The 15,120-nt window shown below is 42.2% G+C and overlaps 1 protein-coding gene across 1 annotated transcript; it reads left to right on the top strand.

Moving 5' to 3' along the window:
- Nucleotides 1-6,380: 6,380 nt before the first annotated feature.
- LOC124280957 lies at nt 6,381-14,392 on the top strand. Its single transcript, XM_046716962.1, has 2 exons — nt 6,381-6,759; nt 13,134-14,392. Exons 1-2 carry the CDS (start codon nt 6,749-6,751, stop codon nt 13,780-13,782), a joined length of 660 nt encoding a protein of 219 aa, XP_046572918.1. The 5' UTR covers nt 6,381-6,748; the 3' UTR covers nt 13,783-14,392.
- The last annotated feature ends 728 nt before the right edge of the window (nt 14,393-15,120 follow it).

The raw sequence follows: 15,120 nt of genomic DNA, 5'->3' as shown, positions 1-15,120 counted from the left end.
CACGTTTCTAGATTCTAGGTTGTTATGGTAGTGAGACTTTTCTCTGTCCGTGGCTAAAATCAAATCCGACAAAAATAATAAGTATGTTATCATCCAGTCATAAACTATTTACATCTTCATGTAAATTTGATCATGATGCATACTTATGTAAAAATAATCAGTTGAGAGAGAAACATAAGTTTTAAACATTTTTTTACATATATATATATACTGGACCACAAAAGAAACGTCGCTTTGCAAAACTAAATGCAAAATTTTGTTATGGCAAGGTGGTGTTTTTATTATGTTTGTACCGTTTTCTTTACATGTGTTTCAATCCAAATTTACAGTTATTACCAACATCAGTTTGTTTTCTGATGAAAACGCGTATCGACCAAACGCACCGAAAAAGGCAGACATGGTAAAAGGTTCCGTATGACATTCGTGAAAATGAAAATGCACGTGCATGTCGTGACAACCCTACCAATGAAAGCGAGTCCCAAGCTCGCCAGAAATCATTTTTGTTTTGACACAACCACCATGCCACGTCTTACGAGAGATCAGAGGAACCAAGTCGTGGGACGATTGCAAGTTGTCCAGACTGCACGGAGGGTAGCCAGTCATTTTAATGTTCATGTTAGGACAGCAGGAGTGGTATCAGGTCACTAAGAGCATGTAAGACCGTCAACGCAGTGGGCGACCTTCAGTTACATCACAACGTCAAGAATGACAGGCTGTGCGCAACCATCTGCAGGATCGTTTCTCCAGAGCGACGGAAACAGCACGCCAGACCATTTCTGACTCAAAACAGACCCATCAGTGCCGATACAGTGCGTCGACGTTTGCGCGGAAGAAACCTCTGCTGTCACAGATCATATCGTAGTCCTGTCCTCACCGCTCATCACCGCCAAAACAGACAAAAATGAGCAACTCAGCATCGAAATTGAGGTTGTCCACAATGGAGAACTGTGCTGTTATCTCATGAAAGCCGATATTGTGTTTCGAGAGTCGATGGCAGAGTGAGAGTATGGCGAGGGCGTGGTGAAATGTTTTCCAATGAGTGTATTGTGGAAAGAGACTCGTGGGGTGGTCCAAGCATCATAGTGTGGGGTGCAATCGGTCTGAACAGTTAGTTGACACCGTGGTGTTCCAGAAGCTTGGTCCAGAATGAGGAAATGACATGACAGCTGTTCGCTATATTGATTAAATCATAAGACCCCACGTTGTAGCACATTTTGGACGTTACATAAATCACATCTTCCAGCAAGACAACGGTCGTGCCCACACTGCCAGAGCAACACTGGACTTCTTAAGACAACATGGCATCCAAACAATACAATAGCCTGCACTCAGTCCGAATTTAAGTCGATTAGAACACCTTTGGGACGAGATTCAGAGAAGACTGAATGGCCTCCAACCAAGGCCGACAGCTGCGGCTGGACTCGATCAGGCATTTCGCAGAGTATAGACCCAATAGCCTATGGCCTTCATCGACCGGTTAATTCATTCCATGTACAGACGATGCAACGATTTCATCGATGCCCATAGAGGCCACACACGATACTGACTTTGGGGTATCTTAATGGTAGGATTGTTAATTAGAGTTAATTAAAGTGTGTACTTTAAGAAACCCATATCAGTGCGACATTTCTTTTGTGGTTCAGTACAATGTTTTGTTAAAGATTCCCTGATGGTTCTCAAAAGACCAGTGTATGCAATAAATCTGACATTGTACTGTACACATGAAAGTACAAGTGTTCCTTTATTTATTTCCAAAATTTCACTCACAGTGCAATATACTGACTGACTGAGTTTGGTTTTACTCCGCTGTTAGCAATATTCCAGCAACATCACGGCGGGGGACACCAGACATGGGCTTCACACATTGTACCCGTGTGGGGATTCGAGCCCGGTCTTTGGCGTGACGAGCCAACGCTTTAACCACTAGGCTACCCCACCGCCCCACAGTGCAATGTAATTCTCTGAAGAAACCTGGAAAAGAATAAAGGAACACTTGTACTTTCATGTGTTCCCTTATTTGTTTCCATGAGCATATGTCGATGTATGTTTAGGTTTTTGTATTGTTTCCCTTTTTACAATTACATGTTTAGTGTTTAAAAACAAAATCAGAAACATTTGTTTTTAGCATGGCTGTTTAGACTCGCTAAATGTATCATCATATTGGGATAAGAAGGAAGTTATTTGGACGTGGGGTTGGTTTGGAAGAGCAAAAATATAAAATGTGAATAACGAATACACAACAACTTCTTTCTTTGTGGATAACAACTTCTTTATTCTTTATACGGCGTTTCAGAGCTAATCCTTCATCAAGTGAAGGTTGTCAATGCAAACCATTCAACAACGGCTACCGTCGTTTGCGGACAGTTCATTATGTGTCTGGACTGTGAAGATCCGGGTTAGAATATTGATCTTCAGTAACCCATGCTTGTCGTAAGAGGCGACTGACGGGATCGGGTGGTCAGGCTCGCTGACTTGGTTGACACATGTCATCGGTTCCCAATTGCGCAGATCGATGCTCATGCTGTTGATCACTGGATTGACTGGTCCAGACTCGATTATTTACAGACCTGCACCATAAAGTTGGAATATAACTGAGTGCGGCGTTAAACAACAAACCAGCCAACCAGCCAACCAGCCTATGCAACCATCTGTATGCAACCACAAGACATGTAACTAAATCTAGTCGCTCACATAAATCGAACAACGCCCCTTTGGAACTGAAGAAGAAGAAATAAGTGAATGATTTAAGGAACATTAAGTCTGAACAACAAGTTAAGTTAATATCAAATGAAGGTTCGTGCGCAGTGAGCAGTGGCAACACTTCATTGTGTCGTTGTAATTTCGGGGTACAGCGAGTATGTAAGGGAGCTATATTCTAATCTGCTAAATCAAAGGTTGAATTGCTGTTGTGTAAACTATGGTGGTCGAGCGGGGACATCGCTTTACCTTCAAAGAAGAGACTGATCGTTTCTAGCGTATAAAAGGCATAACCCCTTCTTGGATTGGTGACTCGCGAAGATCTGGGTTAGAATTGGTCTTCAGTAACTCATGCTTGTCGTAAAAGCCTAAAAGGCGACTTGGTCGCACATGTCATCGTATCCCAGTTGCGTAGATCGATGCTCATTCTGTTTATCACTGGATTGTCTGGTCCCGACTCGATTATTTACAGATCGACAGCCATATAGCTGGAATATTGCTGAGTGCGGTGTAAAACAACAACAATCAATCAGTCAATCTTGGAGCGGTATGTGTCACGTGCTCCATGTGTGTCATAATGCATAAAACAAGCATAATAAATCACGTGTTATGATTCAGAGGCGGAACATTAACATGTGGTATGGAGATAGGGGGTGGAAAGTGCTTCTCCTCTGTTTCCAGTGACATTTCCAATTTCATTCAAGAAATGTAGAAAGTTTCTCACAAGTCCATTTGCATGATTTAAGAATATCCACAGATTTAAGCGAAATTGGAAATTTAATATGACCATCACGCCAACGCGTGAAGAGTCGTGACAATAATTTCCAAATAAATCAGGCTATATCTGACTGACTGACTGACTGAGTTTAGTTTTACGCCGCTTTTAGCAATATTCCAGCAATATCACGACGGGGGACACCAGAAATGGGCTTCACATGCACATTATAGCCATGTTGGGAATCGAACCCCGGGTCTTCAGCGTGACGAGCCAACGCTTTAACCACTAGGCTACCCCACCGCCCCCAGGTTATATCTGAACACATATAGTACTCAGAAGAAGTTAAGGAACAAACGATTCTTTCAGAAGGCAATGTTTAATAGACATCGCTCCTAGGTATTGCAATGTACCGTCTGGAAATATCGGATGTTCTTCACTTGTCCTGAGTAGGATAAGTCTGCTGCAAATATCGGGTGTTCTCTATTTATTTTGAGTAGCATATGATGCGGCACTGAAATTGCCTTAAGGACAGCATTTTTTTATTTCCTGTGTTTCTCATCGCCTGACCCACCCTTCTAATTTTAATGACGCCCCATCCCTACCCCCACCCCCCCACACACAAAGAAAAAAAAAATCTAAAACAAAAAAACCGTACCGCCTCGTCATATAAAATGGTTATCTCTTAATCAGTAGCAGCCACAAGTCGAAAGAACGCGATAAATTGTAATAAGAATTACAACAGATGTGAATCAAGAACATTATTCAGATAATGTCTTTATTGTGTTTTTTGTTTTGTTTTGTTTTTCTCTCGACCGACCGATGTTCAGAATTTGGTGGCTACGCGAAACACATAAAAAATTATGCCCTCATGGAGAAGAAGGGTTTCTTTTGTATATAAAGGCCATAAATCACATCGTTCAAAGTGGTACAAAAGTGATTTGAGTTTCCATGCCATAATGGTGTTGTCCGTTAATGTTCTTTTTGAGATATGAGTTATGATGAAATTGCCTACTGTCTGTTGACTTACAAATCTACCTGCTGAAGATTGATACAAAACCCTGCCACACTGGGTGTAGTACAGTTGATGTGTTGATTGGGCAAACCACGCACGAGGCGAAACATCCGAATGAGTGGAGCTAAACAGTTAACGTTTATATCAATATAAGGAAGACAGTGGATGCCAACTTATTTATTATGAGGATTTGTTGCTCTGCGCCGCACCCAGCAATACTTTAGCTAAATGGCGGATTATTACTGACTGAGTTTGGTTTTACGCCGCTTTTAGCAATATTCCCCAACATCGCGGCGGGGACACCCAACCATTGTACCCAATACCCGGGTCTTCTGCGTGACGCTTTAACCACTGGCGCCCCCCGGCGGATTATTATGGGGAACAGGGGTGGATACAGCGTTTTGAGAAAGGGAGATGGGGTGCATAGTGGTTTTTTTCACCCGTTTCGCGCGAGTTCCAGTGGACATCTAAAACCTTCCAGGACAAGGGAGGGGGAGGGGGAAGAGAGGATTGGGTTGCACCCCTTCCCCCAATCTGGATCCACCTATGACCAACGTTTCGGCGTATATCCTTACTTCCTTCTTAATGCCATTCAAAGACCTAATGTGAAATGCATTAGTTTAGTTATCTAAAACACAAAGTACAAACTATCTGCTCTCCTTTTGTGTTTTTTAGAAGCATAGTTTTATAAATGTTTGTATGTTGATATGGGTGTGTTGTTTTCCGGTCTCCTGTCCGGCTGTTGCTTGGGCTTTGTCAGGTCGTAGTCAGGTTATATGTGCGTGCGCGTGCGTGCGTGCGTGTCTGCCTGCCTACCTGTCTTCCTGTGTCTGTATGTGTAAATCACTGACTGTTTACAGTTGTGGTACACATAGACACACACCACACATTGGAACGCAGTACTTACAATATCCATCCTCCAAGGCTGCACTGAATGCTAAGGCCATGGATGAACAGTAATTCCAGCCTTTAAGGAGGCAAATCTTGATAAGCGGACAGCACAAGGATGACAGTCTGCAGATGTAATCTATATTTTTTTAAAGAAATTTTCATTGAAATTATTACCTTAGAGACTTGTGCAAGTCTAGACTTACAAGAACCATTCAGGTTAATGGACAGACAATATTCCTGCTGGAACAAAATCAATATACTGTATCCGGTCAACTCATGTGGTCTCACCTGACGGGAAAGGCGGCTTAGTAGTATATTAAAAGATCCTTTTCTGAGGATTATATTCCTATTGTCAGAGACTGCTTGCAATGGTCTCATGTGAGCGAGCGAGTGAGTGAATGAATTCAGGTTTACGCCACTTTAAGCAATATTGCAGCAATATCACGGCGGGGCACTCCATTGTACCTTTGTCGAATCGAACCTGGGCCTTCGCCGTGACGAACGAACGCTTAAACCATGAGGGTAACCCACCGCGCTCTTATGTCAGACTTTAAGGTGAAGACGTGTTTTAATCTGTTTCTTTTTGTAGTGTGCCCACTCTCACAAGAAAAAATGTGATTAAAATGTTTCCCTGATATAATATCCTGACACATGAAAAACTAGGTACATTTGCATATTTATCCTCCACGTGCTGTAATCGAAGTTAACCGGAGACCGGTAACTTTGTTGTATCAGGCTACATTGCCGTGCACCTCACTTGTAGTAATATATATTCATGCTGACGCAAAACAGTATGTAAAGAACACCAAAAGACTTGCATTGGACACGTCTACTCTTATTTCAGAAGAGGAATGTCATGTCATGTAATTATAGTACACCTACTATATGGGCGCTGGAGCAGAAACTTCTCTTGCGGAAAAAGCCAAGAAGAACCGAGTAAGCTCAGGGTTGTTGGATTTTGTTTCCAAACAATGATTCAGAACGGTCTACGTAGTGTCCTTGCAAACCTAGTCACATCACCTCGTTATACAGCTTCTTTTGTATGCCACTCCTTGTCTGAGGATAAGATACATTTGTCAACACGACATGCACTGCAAGCTGCATATTCGCCTACGCGACTACGCGACAACGCGACCTGTGGAAGACTGTCGAGCTCCATACGTTTGGAAACAAGCTAAACACTATGTCAAAAGGTGCGAGGAAGTAAGATATACGTAGATATATGTCTTGATATCATCAACCTTTTCGCTAAGCCCGAGAATGTCCCTAACAGTATTCCATATCTCTCGAATTGAAAACGAGGAAGCACTTCATAAGGGTTGTAAATCATTGAATCTACACAGCCAGTACACCACAGGCCCGCTGTTGTAGGTCGGGGCATCTCGGAAACCTGAATTACAGAATTCCTGTGTACAAGGGACGCTACCAGCATGTCAAACAGGTAAGGTAAACACCACCGTCGATACGACAACAGTTACAACGACATCAGCTACCGCATCACTGGCCTAACTCGCCGTTTGTAAATAACCGGACTGTCTGTACCAAGACGCGAACATTATAAGGGCGATTGGGGTGATACGGTAATATGTATCCCCTGTGATACAACAGGTACCTATGACATTTCAGTGTTTTAGCTTTGACAAAACAGTCCGGTAGATATTTCTTTTATTATACCAAGACGGATGTACACCCTTATTTGAATCTCTTGACGTTACGCATTCGACTGATAAGAAAAGTATGTTATCTGTACTCGTGTTCTGTTTTATCATGAGTCACGTCAAACAACCCACCCACGTTTGATTGCTTGATTGTTTGTTGTTTAACAACCCACTCAGCAATATTCCAGCAATATTCCAGCAATATTCCAGCGGTCTGTAAATAATCGAGGCTGAGCCAGACACTCCAGTGATCAACATTATGAGCATCGATCTACGCAAAGACGTATATACGTCTTTGATCTACGCAATTGGGATACGATGACATGTCTCAACCAAGTCAGCGAGTCTGACCACCCGATCCCGTTAGTCGCTTCTTATACGACAAGCATGGGTGACTGAAGACCAATCCTTACCCGGATCTTCGCAGGTCCACTTTTGAAAGTGGAAACAAACAAGAACATAGCTGTTCAATGAACATTTGTATTTATTCGGCATCAGCGTATCATTGACCTGAGTTTGCGGTGTTTCATCGACTGTTTCAACGAAGTAGTGTTTGTAATTGGTAGGTGAAATCCAGTTTTCAATGTGTACTTTGTTTTGCCCGGTAGTTTATGTTACACATTTGGAAAACGAAAAAAAAACCCCACGTCATGGCTTGCTGTTCATGGACTAGACTAAGGCTTAGTCTCTGAATATATATAATTTTGATAGTAACAAACAAGCCCATTTAAATTGAAAAGGAGCCCCAGGGAGACCAGAGATCCTGAACCTGAGGAAATCTAGACTTGCTTTATTTAGGGCTTTAGCACTGCAGAGAGGGCTTGGCAGTAGGGAAATTAATGTGGTTCAGGGACTGTGAGACAGACTATTCATGGAACTGCATGTGCATACAAACCGCGACCTTATATTCAGACAGTGTGTGAATGAATGAATATGGTTTGACAAAATGCGTGCTGACAATCTTTTCTGCATAATACACTACCCATCAAATGTTTAGACTCACTAGTGTAAATGTAGCCACTTTCTTCAGTCAACTGTTCTAAACTAGATTTTGCAAAATATTCTATTCAGTTTAAAGGTACTGTTTACACATGAACATGTATTGTAAAGCAGTGGGGTCACAGTGCGTGACCAGTGCATGCTATTGGTTTTTGGTTTTAGCAATATTCCAGCAATATCACGGCGGGGGACACCAGAAATCGGCTTCACACATTGTACCCATGTGGGGAATCGATGCCGGGTCTTCGGCGTGACGAGCGAACGCTTTAACCAATAGGCTACTCCGACGCCCTACATTAAGACATTGGTGACACATGTTTATGTACATTCCCTTTGGCTTGTCTGTATCCATCAGAGGTGTCCTCCCATTTGTGAGAACTCCCAGTTGTGAGACACATTAATTAATGGTTCAGTGCACACAGGTGGTGCTTCCCCATCCCCACAATTAAAGCTGGATCAGCCCAGTTGTTGAAGAGTACCCACAGGAGGCATAGTTCCCATGCAACATAAAATGAAATGGAGGATGTGATTCAAGGTTGTTGAGTTAATTTAAGCATTTTCCTGAGAAAATTTGTGTCTTGATGATGTAATCGTGGACGGATTCAACTATTTTCTGCTGGTTTACACAAGATGTAAATTCTTGTTTCCGTTCAAAATGGTATCCAGGTTATAACGGGTAGTGTAAAATACATTGATATTAATTCTTTTCAAGTGAGAAAATGGTGTAGGGCGTTTTCACGCTGATATCGACAAGAGCAACATCATGAAGTTACCTACACAAAAAGTGTATTTTTTAAGGACATTTACCGGAATATGTTAATCAATTTATCTTATAAAGTTTCATTAAGTTACCTCCAAAAGATTCAGTTACATAGCAAATCAGTAATTAGCTAGGGTTAATCCATTCTATCAGGAAGGGGAGTATGGTGTGTTTTCTGTGTTAGTTACCTACTCCACTGTCTCATAACTGGGAGTCTCACAATTGGGAGTTCTCACAAATGGGAGTAGACCCCATCAGAGGTTAAAATAAGTCTTTCATACAGATCCTGAAAAAGATATGCAGTACATGCAAGTCTAGAATATGTGGCAAGTCTAGATTCTTACAGTTTCAGGCAAGTCCCTGGGCTCATTGTAAATATAATTTTGGAACTTCTTTTCTGCAAATTATTTAACTACCAGAGACAAGATGTTCGTCCAACAACATGTGTACTGTGTCAGTATTCTCGGATGCCCCGGTAATGCTTTTTCCCTAGCAGATGTTGTTGTTGTTGTGTTCAAGAGGTCGATTTCCGCCCTATTTATTTCTGCTGACCTGCCTCGCAGTGGGGCGCACATATCTTTTGGGAGTTTTAGTATTCATACAATTTCTGCGTTTGTATTGATAACATTTCTATACTCACACTGATATAATGTCATATCTATTTTTTATAAACTAATATAATTTCTCTGTGCTCTGTTTATACGTTCGAATACTTCGCGAACAATTCAGAATCGAATCATTTAGAAACAGATTTTTTTGTCCTTCGCTAATGCATCTCGTTTTTAACAGATCTATACGACAGAGAACGGATCAAACAGTAGTTCCTATTTTATCAGTAGACGTATGCTCAGTGTATTTTCCCCCCGGATCGATAAATATTTCGTATTATTTAATATTGTTGCTACCTCGGTTCGTAAATGAGCACCCCGCCGTGATATTACCGGAATATTGCTAAAAACGGCGTAAAACCATACTCACTCACTCGTAAATGAGAAGGGGCGATGGGGTAGCCTAGTGGATAATATAAAGCGTTCGATCGTCACGCCGAAGACCCGGATTCGATTCATCACATGGGTGCAATGTGTGGAGCCCATTTTTAGTCAGTCTAAGTAAACTTAGGCTCAGTATTATTCGTTACACTGCTATGCTGAGTATAACTAAACCTTGTGGAATGTCGCGTCAACCTATGACCATCCAATCAAACGCGAGACGGCCGATCGGATTTAACCAATCAGACAACGGCTACTATTTAGGGTTTGCGGGACTTACAAAATTGATTTTCTCTTCCCCGGTCGCCAACACTAATCTCATAACAAATGAAACCCGCATTGAACACAGATATATGACCTGCAGAATATAAGCTTTTGGGTTTCTGTTGACATGGCTATCATTAGCTAATATTTCCGCAAGCTGACATCCTTGAATACTGACAAAACGCTATTCTCAGCAACTGTTAACTCACTCTTGTGGCGCGCTCCATGTGCATCACTCGGAAGCAATCGTAATAGCATTCGGAATCGTTCGGGTACAAAACTTTTTCGAGGTTAAAGTTCAAAAGGTATGTGCGAATGTCAACTTTCGCGATTTGGTAAGCTGTGTTCTGATTGGTCCATTGAAAAGGTCAGCTGACGCGACCTTCCACAAGGTTTTGTTAGACTCGGCATAGCAGTGTAACGAATAATCTTGAGCTTAAGTTTACTTAGGCTGATTTCTGGAATATTACTAAAAGCGGCGTAAAAACTTACTCTCTCATATAAAAAATGAGCAAATGCTTACATTGTTTTTATTCAATTGGAGCTGGTACTTTACATTTTTAGTTTCTTGTATCCTCCACCGCGATATTGCTGGAATATTGCTAAACGCGGCTTAAAACCATACTCACTCACTATTATAACTGAGCCCTGGCTGGCTCACTGGGTTGACATTCAACCAACATGTGTGCAGAGGATTGAGGTTGATTCCAGTATGGGCATACCTTGTCATAGTGTTTTTGTGACCGGCGTGATATGTTTACTTCACCTTCCCTTTGTGTACGAGTATGGCAGTATTTGGAATGGCGATGAATTGTGCATCGCCATATGCATTTGCCAATCTTACTGGCGTAACCATTTGGCTTGTCATTTATGTCCACGGAGACTTTGGTTTTGTTTTCTATCTCTTTGCTGAAGGGAAAAGCACATCTCCGCCTTGTCTTGAGCTAGCTTCCACATTGTGTCTCGTTTTTCATTTCGATTAATGCTTATTTGAGATGGAATCCAAAACAGTTCCATCTATTTCCAATGATAAGTTTGTGTTTTCGTATATAATATCACATTCTCTTCCCACAGAGGTTACTTGTCATATCTTCCTACGAACCTCTGTTCTAATACGGCCCTTTCATGGTGCGACTGTTCAGGATTCGTGATTGGTTGCAATCAGATTTGGTTGTGCAATCAGCGACGTTGTTTCAAAAGTGATCATTCGCAAGGCCTCGGCAATTTCCGTATGCTTCGGGAAAACTAGACGTCTTCTCCTGCGCGATGCACAAACGTTTCTTCTAGACAGAACCCAGTCATGTAACGGCGGATCATTGGCGGATCTTCATCGCCCTCGTTGACAAACAGACAACGGACACGCTAGCCATTAAATGTCTTGTGTGTCACATCAACATCAGTCCCCGGCAGAGGAGGGATATTTGTGGCCCCACGTTTGCTTGTATTAGTCAAGTTGGATCTCAGTCGATGTAACACGTGTTCTGATTGGATAGAAAGAAGGGAGATAATTCGTGTTGCGACCTTTTGCCGCTAGGGGATTTTTACCAGAACCGGGAAATATGGACGTATTAGAAGTAACCTCTGTGGGAAGAGAATGATAATATCATTGACTGTGTTTGGTCAAGAGTTCCAGGCGCTGATGGCTCTCCATGCACGTGGCGAGTCTGACAGGATACACTGCCTTTGCTTTCTGGTATGTATGATGAATTGTCTGCAATGAGGCAGTGAATACTGACTGACCACCAGACAGACGGACGGACGGGATGTCTGGAGTTTTAAATTATGGATATGGATCCCGGTGATCAGCAGTCACATTGTGTTGTTTGATAGGGCTCGCGGGTCTTTCAGAGTATATCTGAACTCAGCTGTCCCAAATACGTCTTCCTCATCCGCCAGATAACGTCCTTGACCTTGCAACAGAACTTGAGAGAATTTGGCGTGACATCCCACAAGCCTTCCTTGCACGTTTGATAGGCTCTCTATGCGTCGTCGATGCACTGCTGTTCTCAATGCCGATGGTGGACATACCCGTTATTGAGCTTGTGGTCGTTTGACCCCTGTCCCGCTTGTGGAATCGTGACGTCATTGTGATTGACTTTTCAATTGAAATTCTTCCACTTGTTATGGTCTCATGATCCCTCCATTAAAGTTTATATGTACCTTTGACATTGTTATCGTACTTATCAACTGGGATAATATTTTGACAATGCACAGTTTCTTTATGTGGATAGTATAGTTAGAAGTTTAGGTATAGGTTCTGAAAGTAGTTGGGTTGGGTTTATGTTTGTGTGACTTGTTTAAGCAGTGTCACCCTCTGTATTGATCTTTGGAAGACCTTGTGCTGAATGTCACAACGAATGGGACTTCAGACTCAATGGACAAATATCTAAGAGGGCTTTAGGAAGGCTACTTTTCGATATAGGGCTTCATCTCGGGTGATAGATCCGCTATCTGTCATAGATTTCGTCAAGAGAAGTAATGCAAACGCGAGAACAAACTGAAACGTCGGTAGCTTCACTACAGTATACACAGAATAGCCAAAGAAATTCTATTCAATTCCGAAAATATCATATCATATCAATGCGAAAATAGATATCTTCTCAATACAGTCCCATAATCACACACTCAAGTCCCACAGGGGGACATGCCAGCGGAAATTGATAAGGCGGAAGGCGACCTCTTTAAAAACCCGTGAAGATCTGGGTTAGAATTGATCTTCCGTAACCCATGCTTGTTGTTGATTAATTAGGTAGAACAGTCGTTAAAGCGTTCGAAGGTTCGGGTTCGATTCCCCACATGGGTACATTGTGTGAAGCTCATTTCTGGTGTCCCCCGCCTTGATCTTGCTGGAATATTGCTAAAAGCAGCGTAAAACCCAACTCACTCACTCACTCCCATGCTTGTAAGAGGCGACTAACGGGATCGGATCGTCAGGCTCGCAGACTTGGTTGACAGATGTCATCGTATCCCAATTGCGTAGATCGATGCCCATGTTGTTGATCACTGGATTGTCTGGTCCAGACTCGAATATTTACACACCGACGCCAAATAGCTCGACTATTGCTGAGTGCGGCATAAAACTAAACTCACTCACTCACTTAAACACATAGAGCGAATACGTGGAACTGTGATATTCCTGTTTCAGTGATAACAACGACCTTGAGGAAATCCAGTACAAGCAGGATGACAAGACCGCTAAAAAGAAGTGCATCCGCATCTTGAAAGAAATGGAGTTCCGCTGCATGAACTCGGCAATCATGAACTACGAGTTGTCCAGTCACTATGACAACCTCCAGTTCCGCGTGTCCGTCTTTTCAAGCATCGCCGCAGGAATCATTACCTTGCCCGCCTCCAAGGTCATCCCCGCCGCCCAGGCCATGACGAGTTTGGGGTCAAAGGTCACAAAACTGGGAATGGTGGGACTGCTCTGTGCTTCTGCCGCCGCTGTTGCCTATTCACAGGCGGCAGAATACCTCCTACCGAGTTTAAAACGGAAGATGAGGGACTACAACAAGGCAGGGGCCGGGTGGCAGAGGCTTGAACTGAATATTCGAGGTTTTCTCGCGTCCTCTACGGTGGACCAGACGACAGTTTGCGAGTACCGGGCATTCATAGAACAGTGTGGAGAAAAACGGGAAGAAATTTGTAACATCGCTCGCCCCGAGGAGTGGAGTTATAAAAAGTATAACGAAACATGTAGTTACGTGATTGATAGGTACAGAAGAAGGAATCAGTGGCACATGGAATTCCGGAAGTTGCAGAAAGTGGTGGATGCAATGGAGAAAACTGGGTAGACTGGTTCCCGGTCGTTCCTGCGACAGATTGGGAAGGCAGAGAAGCGGTACGAACTGGAAGATCCAGGAACCAGTCTACAAAGATACCAGATCTTAACATTAGCAGCATTATTCATTTAATATCGTATAGTGTTGAACTATGAATTTGACTTTTACAAAATGCTTCAATTATTTTGATTTTATTGGCTGTTATTGCTTTTTGTGCGATGTCTTACGCCTACGCCATTTTCTTCGTTCATAAATATGTTACTTGTTCTGTCCAACATTGGTGATGGTAAAAAGAAAACGATGTACCAAATTAATATATATCTGGGCCCCGTTTCACAAGCTCTCGTAGCGCTACGACTGTCGTAAGTCAATGTTACAGTATAGGAAGTACGAATGCTACGAGAAAGTGTTACGAGATCTTAGGCTAACGAGAGCTTTGTGAAACGGGACCCTGATCTTTGATCCAGCTGGTTCTGCATGTGGCTTTGTCCTGATTACTAAACCCGTGAATATCCGGGTTAGAATTGATCTTCAGTAACCCATGCTTGTCGCAAGAGGCGAGTAACGGGATTGAGTGGCCAAGCTCGCTGACTTGGTTGAGATATGTAATCGTATCCCAATTGCGATGCTCATGCCGTTGATCACTGGATTGTCTGGTCCAGACTCGATTGTTTACAGATCGTCGCTATATAGCTGGAATATCGCTGAGTGCGGCGTAAAACGTAACTCACTCACTGTATCCGTCAACAGTTACCCATACGTCAATCTGCCATACACACTCTGAAACTGGTATACCCAATGAAGCACATCATTAGGTACAACTTATATTACATACATGTATGATACACAAAATGGTGACGCATACATATCACTTGGTTGCAAGAGTAAACTACGTTTGTACATGCATTTAATCAGTTAAATAAACAATGTTACACTCATGCGTTATTGTTTATCTTTTTTCTGAGTTACTTATATTAAATGAAACATTATTCTTTTGCAAACTATTGCTAATTTCCTAATTGTTCATAGTTTATTACAGTGAAAAAGATGGTTCATTTTGTGCATGTTTGGGTCTCCGCGTGCACAGTAATAGTTGATTTATATTTTTCCTTTCTAGGACCAAGATAGGGCAAATAAACAGCAAGTGAAATTCAGCTCCAATATCGTTTAAATTACAAAGAGAATAATATCTTGCAATATCCTTTAATAACCTCACGGTTTGTTTGTTGTTTAATAACGCCGCAATCAGCAATATTCCAGCCATATAGCGGCGATCTGTAAATAATCGCGTCTGAACCAGACAATCCTATGAAAAAAACGAAACAAATGGGATGAAGCGTACATAAAATA

This window comes from Haliotis rubra, unplaced genomic scaffold, assembly GCF_003918875.1.
Source record: "Haliotis rubra isolate DU_JTF1 unplaced genomic scaffold, ASM391887v1 Scf277, whole genome shotgun sequence".
Taxonomy (NCBI): Eukaryota; Metazoa; Mollusca; class Gastropoda; order Lepetellida; family Haliotidae; genus Haliotis; species Haliotis rubra.
Note: the sequence above shows the minus strand (reverse complement) of the source record. Positions and strands in the feature narration are given on the sequence as shown.